General features: G+C 37.1%; 1 protein-coding gene across 8 annotated transcripts in view; it reads left to right on the forward strand.

Moving 5' to 3' along the window:
• The window catches only part of TCF12 (transcription factor 12), a 346407-nt gene extending 328197 nt beyond the window's left edge, over window positions 1–18210 (forward strand). For 6 of the 8 annotated variants that reach the window (XM_046652337.1, XM_046652338.1, XM_046652342.1 and 3 more), the window contains 5 exons: window positions 37–151; window positions 1060–1222; window positions 5505–5737; window positions 12771–12924; window positions 15858–18210. In XM_046652337.1, coding sequence (XP_046508293.1) covers window positions 37–151; window positions 1060–1222; window positions 5505–5737; window positions 12771–12913 — 654 coding nt within the window. In that variant the 3' untranslated portion in view covers window positions 12914–12924; window positions 15858–18210. The remainder of the gene's footprint in view (window positions 1–36; window positions 152–1059; window positions 1223–5504; window positions 5738–12770; window positions 12925–15857) is intronic. The other 2 variants (XM_046652341.1, XM_046652343.1) reach the window with 1 other exon arrangement.
• Window positions 18211–19903: the final 1693 nt, after the last annotated feature.

Genomic DNA, 19903 nt, shown 5'->3' on the forward strand with positions numbered 1-19903 from the left:
AGCTATCTTAACTTTTTTTTTTTTTTTTTACTTTAGGTTGGAACTCATCGAGAAGACTCTGTCAGTCTCAATGGCAATCATTCAGTCCTGTCTAGTACAGTCACTACGTCAAGCACAGACTTGAACCATAAAACACAAGAAAATTATAGAGGTAACTATATTGTTGACTTTCAGCAGTAATGCAGAGATATCATTTGGAACACTATCACCTTTTTTATAGGCAGATTGACACCTGTGAATCAAAAGTCATCTTAGGTGGGAGAATTCCAAGCAGTAGTGCTACTGCCTGGTTATAGAGTTTAGATATTTAGGGTTCCAATTGGCCCATTTGGCTGGGCCAATTATAGATACTTATTGATAGATGGAACCATGTGCAAACTGTTGGTCAGCATTTACTGATCATCTTTTTATCTGCTCCTGCTTCTGTCATGTCTTTCTTAATCAGTTCCCCTCATGACTCAGTCTTCATGGTCCTTAGAGGCAATGAGAAAGATTTCTGAGTATATTGAGAGCTCTGAATGATAGTAGCTGTTATTTGGAAGATTATAATTTAATTAGACAATTCTGATAAAAAGCAAACTGCAATCTATATTATAATAGAACTTATCAATAATTATAAATATATAGCTAATATTAAGACCACCAAAGTAAAGTTTTCCCAGTTGTATTTAACCATGACACCTATTTTGTTGTGTAGATCCAGGAAAATGTTAAAGCTTATTTCCTTTACCCTGACAATATCTTAGAAATCAGTTTCTAAAATGCATCAAGTTTCTCATACCTTGTTCAGTTGTTAAATACTGCCTTAAAGTGAGCATTAGACTGACTGTTCAAGGTCAGACTTGATGCTTTTAAATACAGATGCTTTAAAAGTCATTCTGTAAAGTTTGTGGACATGTTCTTTCCAGCTCTAAGTAATATATGTCCCTACATCTTCAGATTTCCATTATAGCCCTGTAACAACTAGGGTGTTCACCATCTAGAAAGCTTTTTCTGTCTTAGTTCTAATTCATAAATGAGTCTGGACATTTATTTTATGTTTCTTTGCCTCTTTGTTAGGTGGCTTGCAAGGTCAGTCTGGAACTGTTGTTCCAGCAGAAATCAAGACTGAAAATAAAGAGAAAGATGAAAACCTTCATGAACCTCCTTCATCAGATGACATGAAATCAGATGATGAATCCTCCCAAAAAGATATCAAGGTTTCATCTAGAGGCAGAACAAGGTATTTGTTAGCATCCAGGTATTAAATTTCACTCATTTACCATGGGTGAAAATACCTGGAAAATTGAGGGGTGTCATGCGTTTATTAAGTGTCAGCTATGTTCTTACTATGTCAGGACTTTTATGTATATTACCTCATTTAATCCTCACAGCATCCCTAAAAGGGAGGCATATGAAGCTGACTCCAAAATTATATTTTCCGTTATACAACACTGTTTTAGGATCTACATATAAAAAAGAATTACATCTTTCCCCTCAATGAGTCTGTAAGACAATTAGAGGGCAAAATAACTAAAATAAGTTAAATTGTGCAATAGAGACATTTAGATACATTCCATTAGTAAATATTTGAATATATTATTTTAAGGCTAAGTATATGGTAAGACTCTATTGTATGATTTAAACTAGGGCCAAATCAAGCCCACTGCCTATTTTTGTAAAGTTTTTTTGGAACACTGCCATGCCCCATTCATTTACATATTTTCTGTGGCTGCTTCTGCAATGCAGTGGCGGATTTGAGTAGTTGCAACAGAGACTGGATGGCCTACAAAGCTGAAAATATTTACTGTCTGGCACTTTATGGAAGAAGTTTGCCAACTCCTGGTTTAAATAATAATTTGAGAGGAATATGGAAAAAGTAGTACTCTAGGTGGACTGATGTTGTTTGGAAAGAAGATTTTTCTAGAAACTGAACTTGACCTTTCCTTGATCTGTGGGTATTGATACATAGTACATTAGTTTCAAATGATTTCCAGATTCTTCCCTCAGATGTTTCTGCTAGTTCTACATTAAAATTTGATGATTTGGTGTATTTGTGGTACATTCTATTTCTTGGAGTTCATATCCATTTATCAATGATATGGATATATCATGTACAGATATTTATGTTTAAAACATTATTCCTTGTATTAAATTATGGTGCAAAGGAGATTACAGTGAGTATGATAGATATAACTAAAAGAACCAGCATGATCCTGTCATTCACATACTTAAAAAGGTGTCCTTTTGCCTTTGACATTCTATTTTCAACACTTAAAACATTTTTCTTGGGGGCTGGGCTGTTGGTGTAGTGGTTAAGTTTGCATGCTCTGTCTGCTTTGGTGGCCTGGGGTTTGCAGGTTCAGATCCTGGTTGTGGATCTGCACACCACTCATCAAGCCATGCTGTGGTGGCATCCCACATACAAAATAGAGGAAAATTAGCACAGATGTTAGCTCAGAGACACTCTTCCTCAAGCAAAAAGAAGAAGATTGGCAACAAATGTTAGCTAAGGGCCAATCTTTCTTCCTCATTAAAAAAAAAAAATCTCTTGGGGGAAAAAATTCAATCTTAGGATCCTAATGCTATCGTTTTTGAATATGCATTGTACTCAGTTGTGCAGAAACATGAAGAAGTAAAAATTGGGTCAGGGAATCCAGAGACCATTCCTTTGAGACATCTTAATTCTTTCATAGTTTTCTTATTGAAATAGAATTTTAAGGGACATGATTTGCATATTTCCTCCTCGTTCATCTTCTCAACTTATAGGTCAGAGGTTGGCAGACATTCTGGGTAAAGGGCTGGATAGTAAATAGGTTTTGTGGGTCATATGGTCTCTTTTGCAACTACTGAACTCTGCCATTGTAGCATGAAAGCAGCTATAGACAATACACAAATGAATGCATGTGGCTCTTCCAGTAAAATTTTATTTACAAAAACAGGTAAACAGCTCATGGGCCATAATTTGCCGAACCTTGTTACAGGTCATCAAAAATCGAGAAGGCAGTATATAGTCATGCACTGCATAACAGCGTTTTCATCAACAACAGTCTACATATACAACTGTGGTCCTATAAGATTAGTACCGTATAGCCTAGGTGTGTAGTAGGCTGTACCATCTAGGTTTGTGTAAGTACACTCTATGATGTTTGCACAACCACAGAATCATCTAATGACGCATTTCTCAGATTGCATCCCTGTGATTAAGTGACACGTGACTGTAATAGATTAATAACAACATACTTAGTAATTAATAATAGCTAATAGGTTAATAACATGGCCTTTGGACAAAGTAAGGCTACCCTGGGTTTGAATTATGGCTCCATCACATCCTTGCCAAGTGACCTTGGGCAAAGCTCTCTGAGCTTTGGTTCCTTCTTTTCTAAAAAGGGACTTCCTGTTATAGTATTCTTGCAGGAATAAACTAAAAATGATGCATATAAAGCCCTTTGCACACCATCTCTTATGCAGTAAACACTCAAGAAAGGTGTACTATATAGTTACTGTTATGATGATGGTAGTTTTAGGAATGTGATGTAGGTTTGCTTCCATGGATCACTAGCCTGAGTTCTTGTCATTACTCAACCACTAATTAGCTGTGTGATCCCAGAGAGGTCACTGATTTCTCTGGATCTTGAAGTAGTTCTTAACCCTGCTGCACAGATTTCTGAAACATTTTAGAAATGCAGGTGACTGGGACGCAACCCAGGCTCACTAAATCAGCATCTCTGGTAGTGGGACCTTTGAAAGCTGTATTTTTTTAAGTACTCCTGAAGATTCTGATGAGTGGCCACATTTGGAAACCTTTGGGGTAGATGATCTGGAAAGATTTCTTTGAAGTCAAAGAGCTAGTGATTCTCTATTATCAAAACAATACTTTTATATGATTCTTGAAAATTAGCTAGTAAGAATCTATGATGTATTTATCCTTAAGTATTCAAGGTATTAGAGAAGAAGTGAAAACATCTATTCTTTGTGTGCATTATTTCAAAGTTCTGAGAGGCTCTTCTCAGTAATTTATTTTTTAAATATAAATAGAATTTTCTAAAAGTTATTCCAAAACATCTCCCTCAAATGCTTTTTTCTGATTGCTTAGTCCATTTTCATTACAGAAATTTGGAAAATACAGAAAAGCACACACAAAAATCACAAGACACTTCACTACCCACAGTTAACCACTGTTTACTTTTCAAAGTATATCTCTTTTTCCATAAATAAAGTTTAAATTGGAATTAAACTGGATATAAGTTTTACAATTTCAACTTTTTTCATTAACAATGTATTTTTAACATTTTCATCTATTCCTGAGTGTTTTCTGCAACATGTTTTTTTCTTTGTTGTTTTTGTTTTTAGATAGCTTTATTGAGGTTTAATTCACATGTAATAAAATACATGTGCATGTACAGTTTTTGTCCTTTGACAAATGTATAGGGTCATTTAACCACCACCACATTAATAATGTAGAATATTTCTACCACCCCAAAAAGTTTCCTCATGCCCCTTTGTAATCAGTACCTTTCCCCCATCCACTGGCAACTGTGGCTTTCCTTTCCAATTACCACAGTTTTGTCTTTTTAGAAGTTCATGTAGATAGAATCTTACAGTATGTAGTCTTTTGTGTCTTGGGTCTTTTGCTTAGCATAATCTGCAGCTTGATTTTTATAAGCTACATGGTAGACCTTTGTCTGAGTATACTGTGATTTTTTTTTAACCTGTCTCCTGTTATTGGATTCCAATTTGTTGCTAATGTAAATACTTCTGTGATAACTTTCTTTACATAAATTTCTATGTACATCTCTAATTCTTAGGATGAATTTCTAAGTTGGAATTGCTGATCAAGAGGTAATGAACATGTTAAGGCTTTGGATTCATTTTGCCAATTTGTCCTTCAAAAGAAATTTGTTCCAGTTCATCCATGTTTTAAAATCATCACCACTGATGACGCTATTTCTCTCTGGAACAAATCATTTTCTAAGATGCTTCTCTCATTTTATGTCTTAAGCTTTTCTTCTTCCTTCTCACCAGGTGACTGCCAGAATATATTTAGGAGCACAAGTTAAGCAAATTATAATACTTCAGAGTACTAAGGCAGTACTTCTCAATGTATGGATCTTATTAAAGTGCTGCTCCCAATTCAGTTGGTTTGCAGTAGAACCTGAGATTCTGTGTTTTTAACAAGCATGAGAGAAATGCCATGGATCACATTTTGAACAGCAAGGTGCTAGAATATTATGTAGTCATTCAGATTACGTTTATGCAGAGTTTCACTAGCACGGGGCAGTCTTTATGCTGTAATGTGCAATGAAAAATGCATTTATGTGTACGTCATATGATTTCAACTATGTAACTATATGTGTGTATTGAAGAAAGACTGGAAGGAAATACATGATATGTTGAGTGTAGCTATTACTACTGTTTGGTAAAATTTATAGGTAACTTTCATTTCCATCTTTATAATTTTGTGCAATAAGTATAGCTTACTTTATAGGGAATCTAATAGACGTTGTTGTTACTTTGTTTTCCAGCAGTACTAATGAAGATGAGGACTTGAACCCAGAACAGAAGATAGAAAGAGAGAAGGAACGGCGGATGGCTAACAATGCCAGAGAACGCTTGCGTGTGCGGGATATTAATGAGGCATTCAAAGAGCTTGGTCGAATGTGTCAGCTTCACTTAAAGAGTGAAAAACCCCAAACAAAACTCCTCATTCTTCATCAGGCCGTGGCAGTCATCCTTAGTCTAGAACAGCAAGTCAGAGGTAAGTAGGTTTAGCAGACATACTTAACTGTTCTGCCTCAGGTGGGCAGACATTGGTTGCCACTCGCTCTTCTGCTTGGGCAAGTTGTAAGTTCTCCTGGTTCTGCTGCTGCTGCATCCTCTGAATCGGGTTTTCTCTGTAGTTCTCTCACCTGTGTCTCACTATGTTGGTCACTATCTGTGGTCTCAGTGCTTCCCACAACCCAGTAGAAGGTAATCCTGTGAAACAATGCGGAGAACAGCCAGCCTCCGCCTGCTGCTCAGCATTTGTGCCACTTTGTTATTGTTGACTCTGCTCTCCCACACTGTTGAATTTACCTGCCTAGACCTGTTCTGCTCCCCGCTACTTGCTGTCTTCCCTACTCCTCTGTACTCAATTTCTTGCCTGCTTTACCCTGGGGCATGTACTAGGCCCTGCTAGTTAATAGGATGCCTGGTCATGGCCTCCCTTGCTTTGCCTCATATGAATGTCTTTATACCCATGTCAATAAGGTGTCAGGGCTTCTTTGTTGGTCTCTGATCAGGAGTACCATGACCTGTTAGGCTAACATGCATTGGCATGCCTGTTTGTCCCTAAGGGCAAAAGTGTGGTTTATATAGGCTCATCCACTGCTCACTCAGACAACTACCCCAACTGTTTTATTTTTCAAGAAGTTTGATAGAATCTTAAAGAAGCTTTGAAACTTCATTTTTGAACAAGAGTTTATTGCACAACTCTGTCCCAACCAAGTATGTGCTAGATCTGGTTTATCAGTTAATAAAAGCTTCCTCCCCTTAAGAGGTTCTGCCATTAAGCTTGCTTTTTTGCATATATCTGTGTGTTTTCTTATCCCAAGTTATGAATGCCTCATCCTAAAGCCTTTTTGCAGACAATTTACAGATGTGGCCTTGGGTTCCAGACCCTGCTTCTAGCCTCTCTTCATTGAGAACAACTCTTTCGTATTTATTGAATATTTATATAAGATTTTATTTGAAGAAAGTTGGAAAAGAAAAAAGAATAGGAGTAGAGAGATGCTTGACAACTACAAGCATGGATCCTCAGCATTGATTGTAGAAAGAATACTCTTTCTAAGGAAACCAGAGTTAGAAAAACATACCATAGTAATTAATTCATCCATCCACTTCTCTCCAATATATTTAGTGAATAAGAGTGATAGATTATTTTGTGCATAACCAACATACTACAAAAACCAGATAGTTGCTCCTGTTGTCTTAAGGCCCTTGAAATATCTGTAAAGTGTAAATGTTAATGAACCTGATCTTTAAGTAGTTATAGACTCCCTTGAGATGTTCATAAACATAGTCTGATTGTTGCCTGCTCATCTGCGGCAGGAGCAGTTGTTGCTTGAGCCTTCAGTATCTCCTGTCACTTTACCAAAGGCTTTTCCTCAGTTGTTCCTGACACCCTTTGTCTCACTCTGAAGGCAGCAAGGCACCTGTGTTCAGTGGTCCAGGTACATTCATCCTCCTCCTCTGCAGCCCGGATATTTTCTACTCTGACTCTACCCAGCCATTTATGTCAAAACTATTGCCTCTCTCTGGAGAGTCTTATTGTCTGGACAACAGTAGTGACAGAACTTACCCCTTGTATAGCACCTTCCCTCCCATGGTTTATTAGGGCTAGAATAGAGAATCATTTGTGTTTTTAAACAGATCTTTTTTAAGATCAGAGGCACCTACTCTCAGATCTAAGCCATCAAAATGAGAAATACCTCTGTGTTTGAAAAAAATTATAAACTCCACCATGCCTGGCTGGATCTTATGCATTCATTTGTAAGATTTGACTTTGTAGTGGTTCCATGCAAGCACCTAAAATAGAAAAGCTGAGTCTGAGAGAGAATCTACCATCCAGGCTCAACCAGCTGCCTACTAACTTTCTGGTCACTGTTATGGGTACTGACTTCTTCACACAATTCTGGGAAGCTCTATATAAGGAGCTATTGACTGATTAGAGTTTGAACAAAGCTTAACTACACTGAACTGTAATTTCATTAGGGACTCCTTTAATATTCATAAATGCCTACCTTCCTCCCATCCTCCCACCTTCAAAGCCCAGAGCCTTTATTTTACGGCTTAATATAAAAGCCTTGGGGTCCATGTAAGACCACTTCTTGAAAGGCGTTTTGATGGCTTTCTGTCAAATAGGGTTTAGAACACTTTATGCAGCCCACAGTGCCTGTACCTTGTCCATGGCAGCACTTTCAGAGTTTGGTATAGCCACTGTCCTTACCTGAACTTTATCTCTAGCAGTTTTGAGTTATTTTGGTAACCTGTTCACTTTTGAGAGCTTCTTCATCGCTGCAGGGGTCCTACCCATCAGTCGCTGGGCCCGCCAGTTTCTATGGAGACATACATTTTGTTTATATGACCTGCTTTGGGCATCTTCTGGACTCTCTGGGCTCCCCTTCTGGTTTGGAGTGGTGTTCCAAGACTGTCTCTGGCTATCCACAGCCTGTCATCCCTAAATAAGCGGTCATAGCAGAAGGCAGCCAGACCTGGGTCTAGCAGTGCATTCTGGAGAAGAGCGGGAAGAGTGGCTTCCCTTCCATGCCTAGATTTTGTCGCAGCATTTTTTGTGCCTTGGTACCCCACATATCAAATTCCATCTGATCCCTGCCATTGCCAGTTTAAGCCTTTCCATTATCATGTCTATAATTTTTTTACTACTACAGTCTACTAATTTTCAGATTTCACATATTACCTTCAAGTTTGTACTCTCAGCATTACCAAAGATTAAATTAGTGGTCAAACACTTCCTGCTCAAATTCTTTCACAGGTCAGCTCCATCAGCTCTCTTCTCTTTCAGTGACAATCTAGGGACAATAGAAGTATGAGGATTTTAGTTTTCTGATCTGTTAGTGAGTTTGAAGATGAATGAGCTAGGACAGTGATTCCCAAATCTGACTGGTCCCAGAATTACCTGAGGCTTTTCCTTCTCCCAAATTTCCAGACCCTACCCCCAGGAGATTTTAATTTAGTTGCTGTGAGATGGTCACACATGGTAGTCTTAGCATATTCATTGATAATACTCCTCTCCTTACTAAATCCCCACTGAAATGAATAAAATTGTTATTAACTCACAGGGACAGATGGGAGAGAAGACAATAGCAGATGAGAGAACAAAAAATGTTTGTAAGATGAAAAGTAAACAGAGTAGTGGTAACTGACTTAGAAAAAATTAAGTGGCACAGGGAGGAATACCAACAAGCAGCAGAACATTTTGCCCCACAGAGCCCCTCGGCCCTGAAAGGCTCTGCTCTTTGGTAGTACTAATTATTGGAGAAGGCAGAAGTCAGGCATGAGCTGAAAACAGGAAGATTGATTGAAGGTCTGCTATGGAATTTGGATCCCTAAATCTCCTCTCTACTTTATATTGCTTTTGCCCTCTTTTCCCTTCCACTGTAGAAGACAGAAGGATTATTTTCTGCAAAAAATGAAATCAGAAAGCCTGCAAATCTGGAACACCAAGAAGAGCAGAGAATGGGTGAGGCCTGAAGTTGAACAGTGGAACCCTCAGCCCTGTGTCCTGCTTTGCTTCCCTGATGCAGGCAGCAAAGTATGTTAACCCTATCCTCAAGGAAATTGGAGAATTCTTTTCTAGAGAAACTAAATACTCGAGAGAAAAGACCTCCAGATTTAGGAATTCCTGAGTAATAATGTCCCATTTTTTTATTACCATAGAGTAAAACCCACCAGTTGATGTCTTACTTTTAAATGTAAGAGGATGACCAAAGATAAAAGAAAAGCCTCCATGAAAGAGAGATATTGAGATCAAACCAAACAAAAATAACTCAGAAGAAAACAGAAACATGCAAAAAGCAGAAGAAAACTTTTTTTAAAAACTAAGATTAATATTGTCTAATGAGAGAAAATTTGTGCATGAAAAAGAAACATTCAGAAAATACGATAGCAGAAAAAATTTAATAGAGAAGTTAACTGATAAAGCTGAGAAAAATCTCCTAGAAAGTAGAACACAAAGAGCTGGAAAATAGGAGAGAAGAACTAATAAAATTAGAGAGGATTAATCTAGAAGTCCAGCATTTGACCAATAGGATTTGTAGAATAAGAACAGAAGGGAGAAAGGGAGATTATCATAACAATAATACAGGAAATTTACCAGTACTGAAGAATTTGTGTCTCAAGATGGGTAGGATCTAATCTTGTCCTAAGAATAATGATTTTAAAAATGACCCCAAGCTAAAGTACATCATCTTGGAATTTTAGAGCATCAGGGTTAAAAAGAGTATCCTGAAGCTTCTAGAGCCAAAATTTAAATAGCTCATAGACAAAGGAACAAAAAGCAAAATATCATCAGAGTTAAGTACAAGCAGTACTAGACTCCAGGAGATAGTGGGGCTAGTGCCTTCAAAATTCTGAGGAAAAATCATTTTCAACCTAGAATAATATATCTAGCCAAACCATTAATCAAAAGGTAAAGTAGAATAAAGGTATTTCAGATATGCAAAAACTTTAAATTAATTTTACCTCCTTTATACACTTTCTCAGAAAGCATCTGGAACATATACTTTGGCCAAATAAGGACATAATCAACAAAGACAAAGGCATGGGATCCAGGAAACAGGATCTAACACAAGAGAGCAGCAAAAGGAAATCCCATGACTAGGGCTAGAAAGCAACCAGGCCACATTGAAAATAGAAAACTATTAGCTATAAAAGAAAAGTTTCCAGGGAAAGAAAATAGAATTAGTAGATGATATGGTGATGTGTTTGAGATTTTAGGAAGAAATATTGGTAGGCATTTGTTAGATGTATTGGATCATTTGGGAGGAAAAATTAGCATTACTAGCAAATGAAAAGCAAGGCAACTATCAACTAGAGGAAAAACAGTCATATGAGCAAGGAAACAATCAATGTAAAATTCTTGACTTGCAAGCATGTCCATATAGTTATACTATTTGTTATTAAAAGAAGTGACTATTGGCTTAGCCAAAAATTGTGCTATAAACATGTTGAGAAGGTGGTGTTATAAGAGTCCCATGTCTTCAGCTATATACCAGAAGTTAATAGTATTCACCTAATGGAAATGTGGGGAAGACAATCACTTCTCATGCCCTGCAGGTAATGTCTGACTTCTACTTACCTCTACATCAGGCCTTTCTGGCTTCTTAACAAGTTTGCCATGGGCTGCTCACACAGACCAGGAGGTATGAAACAACAGCTCTACCCTTTGCCTTTTTTGGATCAAAGCTCACTTCACATTTCCTAGAGCTTACTGTAGTATTCGTTTGATTCTTCCAGGCCTGAGTGTTCTTTGTTTTACTGTCTGTAGGAATCTGCAAGATCTTGCCTAACTTGAGCTCCTTTCCAGCTGTCTGATCATGCCTCCTAGATCCTGGTGGGATGCAGTCATAGTTAGCTAAGAGGACTGTTCCATTATAAGAGAAATGTGAGCCTGTTTCAACTGGAAAACTTTCAAATCTCACTTTCTTCTCCTTAGATTTTATGTATTAATTTATGCTCTCTTTTCATTCTCTCTGGTCATTATATGAGACTTTTGCTTACACAGTAAAGGGACATAACACCTAATGCAAGATAAACTTCTCCTATTAATCAGAGGTACACAATTACTTGTTAAAAAAGCAGCTCCTATTATTTTTACATAATGATGTATGTGCCGATTTCTACTACTAGTTATACAGATAAATTAAGTAAGAGTGTACCCTTCTTCCTTCATTGAGCCTCCTCATAGTTATATAGTCTTCATGTCTTTTCCTAAACATAGGGGCTTAGAAAGTAAGAACTCTAAATGAAATCTTATCATTATGCATGAGTGGTAATTCAATAGAGTCAGCTGAGTTACCATAATAAAGTCTTTTGTCTACTTTTTTTAAATTCAGAAGTGAACTATAAATGTGTCTTGAAATATGCACATTCAAGTACATTTTTACTTTGCTTAAAAGAGGAAATACATAAAAAAGAAAGAAGAACTCTGCCATGTTGCATTCAGCAGGGCCCTCATTTCAAGAAAATCTAACAAAAAAATCACAACTTCTACAAAATATAGTTTTCATTACAGACTAATTTTAAGTGATCCCTTTATATTATATTCATTAGGACATTTTTAATCAGTTTATAAAAATATATGTGACAGCTTTTAACTTATACTGTATGTTATAATCAGAAACAAAAGACTACACCAGGAGCTCTCATGGCTTGGATATCTTGTGCTTAAAACTCATTTGAAGAAAATATAAAGAACAGTAGTTCCTAAGTGGATTTTGATCCAGTGGGTCTTCAATCCAGTGGATTTTCTTTCCCTTTATTTCATATGGTAATACTCCGTACTTTTACCTCTTTTGAAAATACCTGTGTTGAAAGTTCCATCTTGGTCATCTTTGCTATCATATATACAAAGCAGTAGAGACGGTTTTTGTCACCCTCATAATCACACCTCCAGCGGTAGAAAGGACAATTCAGTCATTTGGTTCTACATATACATCAAAGTAGAAAAGCAGGATATGCATCAGCTCCTCTGTCTCTTGAGGAGTTGGCACATTTCCTAAAGAGGAATGGCTGAGGGTGTTTTTTATTTTATCGTTTTCTGAACTGATAAAATTCTAGATAAAGCACAGCTGTCTCTCTCCAGGTACATAGAGAATGCAGCATCTGTGTCAGTTCAATATACCATATCGTAGCAGGACACAGAGGAGACTTAGTAGACTAATAACAGCACTTGCCAAAGTGTTTGAGTGAACAGTTAAAGAACTGCTTTTAGATGTTGATGTAAATCACGTCAAACCATAGAAGACCTAAATCATAAACAGAAAAAGAAGAAAACACAAAGTGGTCAGTAAGGAGCAGAAGTCTAGAGGCTCATTTCATTGCTGAGGTTTTCTGTGAGTGTATCATTGTTGCCTCTCTCTGATGTTATTCAATATGAAAATGAAATTACATAGAGATTGGTAATTCCCACAGAAAGAAAAAAATGACAGGAATTTATTCAGTTTAAGACCTGAGAGTCCCTGATTCATAATTTATACCTATAATGATAAAATTATTTTCGCCTGTTTCAGAGAGGAACCTTAACCCCAAAGCAGCCTGCCTTAAGAGAAGGGAAGAAGAAAAAGTTTCTGCCGTATCGGCAGAGCCACCAACCACGCTGCCAGGAACCCATCCTGGGCTTAGTGAAACTACCAACCCTATGGGTCATATGTAAACATCAGCCAGGTAAGTATGGGTATGAAAAGAAAATACAAGGAAATCACCTGATTCATCTTAAACTGAGTTGGAACTTTTGAACAGAATTCTCTGGTGGCACTGATCTTGGTAAAGGTCACATGTAATTTGGAATCCAACAGTTAGCCTTTTTGTTGTATAATTATACTTAGAGAGCCAATGTCATTTTCTACCAAATGACTCTCTTCAAAGTGTGATAGTATCCTGTGATTTACAATGAATTTTGGGTTCTCCTGTTTGGGTCATCATGTATACTCTCACATGAATAGCACTCTCATCCAAGAAGAAAATAGTGCAGTGACTCATCCATCAAAAAATACTTTTGCTGCCACTCATAATCCTCATTCCTCTAGTCAGAAATACTTTGTCATCAACCAGCTTTCTGTTAACCATCTTTCTCTTCTTTGTCATGAAATCTTTATACACAAAAGAGTTATTGCTTGCTTCCATTTGAATCAGTAATGCGGGTTTATAATATGCATCTTCCTTCCCCTGTAAGTGTATCAGTTAGACCTTCTGGAATCTGGTAATGAATGTAAAGATGTTATATATGATAGAGCCAGAATGCCCTTCTCCCTGGAATTTTACTTGTTGAAAGACTGTTCTTTTTATCTTCTACTTCATAGACTAAACATAATCCACTTCCTTGTGAATTTTTTTTTTTAGCAAAATGACAAAAGTAATATGAGGTTCTTGCCCAGGTAGTTAGATCATCTGTTTCTTAACTATATACGTTCACATTATCTATAATCTAAGTTGTAAAGTTATTATTTAGGTGGCATAAATTAACACAGACTGTAATTAAATAATTTTGGGCAGTAACAAAATATAGCTAGCAGCATGGTTTAGGAAGAGAACTGGTAATTTCATTTTTATAATCTGCCTTCAGCAGTGTGTAGTTCTTTGAGCAGTTTCATCAGCAGATTAAAAGCAGCAAGTAAAGGTGAATGGATGGGAGATGTGGAGCAGGAAAAAAGTATCAAGTGCAAATTTCATTTGGTCAGCTTTGTGGCTGTCTCATTTTGAGCCAAAAGTCTGCAATTCAATAGATTATTTTGTAAACTGCAAACATTAGTCAATAACTCACCTTTTCCTGAAGAATTTGGTTTCTGCTACCTCTCTATCCTTCTTAGGATCAAACTAGACCAAAACTGAAGATTTCATCTGGGGACAAAAGGAGGAAGGGTTGATGTAATTATGTGAGCATCAGTTGTAATTGTAACATTAGCACACTGCGGAAAACTCTAAACCACCTCCCCCACAGAAAACACCCAGCAGCCTAACAGATTATTGATGTCAAAGAAACTTTGGGCAGGAGCTAGTTAATTACAGAGCCTCTAAAACCCAAGCCACTGTTTCATATTCTGTGGAAAATATAGAATATCATGGAAAAATAAATATTTTTGTTCAAAGATAAACTTTGAAGTTTTAAAGTAAAAACATACCACTGTTTCTCAATGCAAAAGTGACTTTCTAAATTGGCAGATCATTTCAAAGAAGGTGATGAGAGGTAACCTCTTACGCTCAGGTCTCAGGTAACTGCTGGGCTGTGGAAGGAGCATTTTACATTCAGCTGTCATGTTTATCTCAGAGCCTGTGTCTTATTTTTCTTCTCTCTCTAGTTTGTTGTACCCTTTTCCTCTTATTCTCTTCCCAGTCTCTCCTCTGGTTCTTTCTCCTTCAGCTCTCTCTCTCTCTACCTCCTATCTCTCTTCTCTCCTCTTAAACTTCCTGTTCTTTTACTGCTTCTGTATCTCATACTGCTTTCATATCTCTACCCTTATCTCTATAGTGAGAAAATTCCCCCACTTGGGTTAAAATTAAACTTTGAGCATTCTCGCCTATCAAAAAGAGATCAAGAATCCTTTAAAAAAAAAAAGGCTACAAGGTTGTAAGCAATGTTGTAAATGCATTTTGTTTCATAAAATTTCATAGGCTAATGTTTATTATCTTAAAATATGTCCTAAAAGTTGCTAATTCCATAAAGGTAGTGATCTGGTTTCACCTGAAACCTTCAGTTCTTTGTAGAACTGGATAGTAGGTGAAAACCAGCAGGAGACTGGGCAGCAGGAGAAATTACCTGCTAGAATTAAAATAGCTGGTAAACGAGCACAGAATGACTAACTATAAAAGCACAAGAATTTGCCACGATGTAATGTGAGGCCAAGTAACTCTGAATATGGATTATCCATCCCTAAGAGCATTACTCTACTATAAAGCAATACTGTGGTTATAGTTTAGTAAGGAAGTGAAAGGTATGAGTCTTCCTAAAACTATTTCCATCAAAAATGGTTAAATAGAAAATTTCAGAGTTATTACTATATATATGATGTTGAGAATATAAATATGTATAAAATTTGTACTAATAGAGTAAAATTTTCTTAATAAATTCATTGAAAAATCATTTATTGAAGATCTATTATGGACCAGGAACTAGGACCAATATGAAAATGAATACAAAATGGTCCCTGCCTTCAGAAACTGTCAGTTTAGAGAAGATGGATGTAAACTATTAAGCAGTGTGGTGGACTGGACGTAGCAGTAAATGTGTCCTTTAACATTGTCTCTCCACTGAGAAATGGATGAATAGAACCCCAGAGCTCAGGTATTGCCAACTTGAATGTTGCCAAAATTAAGGTTTGCATAATTGACACAGCTCTTATATAATCTTATATCTCCTGATTCTATAATCACATGATCTCCTTTAAAAATCTTACTACATACATCAAGAAAACCATTTCAGTTACTCCTTAAAAGAAAAAAGCTCATTAATAAGTTATTTAGCAGACTGCTAGTTTCGTGTGAGCGTGGGTATAAATGAGGAATGCCAGCTTGTTCTGTTTGGGGGTGGAGAGGGCAAGTGTTTCTTTTAACAATGATGTCCTAATTGGTTCTCTTCTCTCCCTTGACTCTCTCTGCCACAGTTCCAGAGTTATCAGTAGGCTAGATAGAAGGTGACCTCTCCTCATAAGGACTTGGACAACTCAGATTATCTGAAGACACAGACCCGATAGGAGGGAGAAGAAAAAACAAAACACTTGAAGCAAGAAACTCAAATGTAATCCTATGATCAAAGCAGCTGGTCAACACTTCCATCAGAAGTGAAGATAGGAAGCTCGTCAGATAGAACATCAGCCCGTGAGATGTTTGCAACATATCACTGTGTTGCAAGCAGTGTGTCGCTTCTGCACAATCAGAGACTGTCTCGATCTCTCCACTCACCGTGGAAGTTGCCTTGTGCCTAAACTGAATTGACAAATGCATTGTAACTACAAATTTTATTTATTGTTATGGAACTGTAAGGTCTACATATAAAGGGAAAAAGTTAATGTGGAAAGCTGATCTACACTCAGCTGATGCCAGCTTTCGTTAAAGCTGTTCACGTGCAGAGAACAAAGCAGTGACAACCATTGGCCCTTAGCATTCCCAGCATACCTATTAGTGTCTTAAAAAGGAAGGGAAAAGTCTTTTGTTGCCCTGTCCTGTCCTTTTGCCATATGAATAGTGTTTTCCATGAAATAGGAAAATATTACTTGGTATAGCATTTCTCTCACTCTCATTTTTTCATTCATTTTTATTTTTCTCTCTGTGGGTGTTATATTGGGTCTCTGAATCTGAATAGTTTATGGTCACAGTCCAGAATCCTCCATGTAGCCGTATATGCTTTGCATATTTACCTTACAAAGATAAGCAGAGACCATCTGTGACCATAGCCTAGTTAAGATTTTGAAAGGGGAAATTTTGTCCCCTAGATTTTCCCCAAAATAAACATTGCTTTATTTCTAATAATAACCAAGACTTTTCAAGCTTCTAGGTTTCATAGTAAAGCTTGTAATAGCCAGAAATGTAAATTACAAGGGAAGAATCTACTTTTTAGAAATTGCTTTGTTTTCCAAGCAGTAAGTACTACATATAGTGCTTATAAAGTGTTAGCTATAAGTAAGCACAAGATGGATTTAAAATACAAAGATTTTCAGGCTGTGATTATGGTGAACATAACAAAATCCAGTAATCACCAAGGCAGGTAGTGTGATAAATGAACACACCACTCTGAGGCTAATTACGTAATGGAATACAAGAGCAATGGTCACCCGTGTTTCCTTGTCCTAGCCTTTATTTCTCTGTCATTTGGATGGCTGGTCAGTGGGGAGGAATTCAGTGGGTGATTAGATCAACTGCAAACCATCTGCCCCTGTCCCAAGAAGATGAGCCAGATTAGCATTAAACCAGTACTTGTCAGTCCATCTGAATACTGTGCATTAAGGCACCCTTCTGTCTCTAATCCTTAAGAGTTGTTTTTTAAGACGTAATAATCGCTTTGAACTTCCATGAAATCTGTCTTCCACCACAACAACCCTGGGAGAGAAGAACATGCTAAACAAGGTTGTCTTGGCTTAATAATTCTTTATAGCCAATATCAACAATGGCAATCAGCACACAGAAGAAAGGACCCAAATCACTATGTAACTTAAGATTTCTGTTAATTTGAAAGAACAAACACAAGACAGAACTTCAGATCCTCCAATCAGGATGATTCCTAACAAATCAGTCTTTTGTGAACTTAGTGGAGTTTTTGGTTACTTTAATTTGCATATACTCTCCAATTACATCAGACTCTCTCTGTGGCCTTGTTCTTCATTTCAGTGTTAATCAGCTAAACAGAAGTTGTTGCTTATGATGTGTGAGTGAACATATGCCACTGCCTGGCCTTTTTTCTTCAGAGCTTGTTGTCTTTTTCGCTATATTAGACTTTGCAGTATGCCCAGAAGCTTTCCTTCATAAAATAGAAAGAAAAAAACATTTGGCTTATTTTTCACTGTAGCTAGTCTTTTATACAATAATCTTGTAAGAAAATTTCTTGAATTCTAAATATTACTCTTTCTAGATTTTTGAAATCGAAAAGTTTTCAGTAAAAAGTTTCTTACTTTATTTTATTATATTAGGTAGTAAAAATGTAGGGTTATTTACCATAACCTGTTCATTAATATCAGAAATTTACAATAGCATTTTAAGACCATAGTAGGATTCTAGCATACCGTGTAGTACCTATGGAGTATTGTAAGAGCTAATTGTCCGAGATGAATTGCTTCTCATCTTGTTCTCCAGTTTCCATTGTTGGTTTATTGCAGATTTGTATCCTGTGTCAAATTCAAGGTATTATTGATAAACCTTTTCAACCAGCAGCAAGAAGTTCAAAATTTTTGTCACTGTAACAGAGAACACAATATGTATATAACATTTATGTAGCAATAAATGTGCCATCTTTTTTTTAACATAGTAAACTAGTGAGTTTTTTACATTCCTCTCTCAAAGAATAATGCATTTTGTTTTCCTTCCTGCATCTCATTCCTCCAAGAAATGCCCACACTGCTTTTCTTTTTTCCCTCCAGCTTTACTGAGATATAAGTGACATATAACATTAAGTTGTACGATGTAATGATTTGATACATGTATATATTGCAAAATGATTACCACAGTAGGGTTATCCATCACCTCACATAGTTGCTTTTTTGTGTGTGTGGTGAGAATTTTTAAGGCCTATGCTGCTTTTCACTATCTGCATTGTCAACAATTTCCCATTATCTGGGAAACTCGTCAGGACAGAACCAGGCTTGGAGAACCAAGTTGACAGTCTACTCCACAGCTTCTCTGGGGTGTGCATTTCTCCTCTTGCCCTCTCTGCTGACAGTGGCCTTTTCCTGAAGGTTGACCAAACAGCAATTAGTAGGTAAAATGTACTCATTTGTAGATCTAGAGAAAAACGAAGACGACGGAAAAAGACTCAAATGAGGCTTTTCAGGTTAACATTCTTCAAAGCACTTTCACATGTTTTGTGTCCCTTTTCTCACTAAAAGCCTTTGTCATAATTAGGGAATGATATTATTTACTGTTTTCAGATAAAAGGTTCTGCTTTCATCCCAGTTTTCACACACATCTCCGCCTACCCACCCACGACCACCAAAAATATGCATAGTGATTACCCATGAGAACTTAAGGACTTCATGTAATGCAACAACCTGAGACAAATAGTGGACAGACTTTTTTGGACAAGCGTTCTGTAGAGTTCTGTGTGTGTGATACCCATAGTCATTATCACACCCTCTTGGCGAATTATGAAATCAGCTGTTCACGTTGGAGGCCCAACAGATCGTTTTACTTCTTGTGGGATTACAACTGAGGTCCAGAGAGGTTATATGTCTCCAAGAGCACATAGCTAGTAATATATCAAGACACTTAACATTTTTCCAATGAAACCTCCCTGCCTTTACTTCCTCTTCTTTGTCTTTACAGATTTTTAGGGCAATTCTATTCATTGGCTTCATTTTTCTCTCCTCTACTACGTATTTTCCCTTTCATTTTTCTCTCCTTTAGTTTTTCTTCCGTGGAAACTCAAATTTTCAATAGACATTACCTCCTGTGTGTCTGAGCATGCATGTATGTGTGTGTGTGTTGAAGGTTAAAGAGTATTAGCTTTGGCATCAAACAGTCCTCAATTCAAGTCCAAGCTCAACATCTAATTAACTCCATTTCCTTATCTAAAAAATGGAGGTACGTATTAGAATTGTGTAAGGATTGGAAGCAACAGTGTGGAAAGCTCTTACCTTGGTTCCTGTCATAGTAAGTACTCGATAAATATTTTTTAAGTAAATACTAGCTTTCCTTATAACCGGCTCTCAGGATGATTCCTCTTCAGCCATCCTGTGTAGGGTAAATGGTGGTAAACAATTTGTCTTTGTAGGAGCCTACGTTCTTTTGGGGCAATCCAATGAAACATTTATTTTCAGCATCTTCTTATGGCTACATTTCATGAGGACTTGTTTTTTAAACCTTCACATTTCAAACGAATGAACCAGTAGGCTTTGCCCAGTCTCAGTGTGTGGGTTGGCAACTGCATCAGTTTGGGTCCTCAGGAAGCAGATGCCAAGAGGGAGTTAGAAGTGCAAGGGATTTATGGGACGTACCTGTGGGA

Source organism: Equus quagga, chromosome 2 (assembly GCF_021613505.1).
Source record: "Equus quagga isolate Etosha38 chromosome 2, UCLA_HA_Equagga_1.0, whole genome shotgun sequence".
NCBI classification, from domain to species: Eukaryota; Metazoa; Chordata; class Mammalia; order Perissodactyla; family Equidae; genus Equus; species Equus quagga.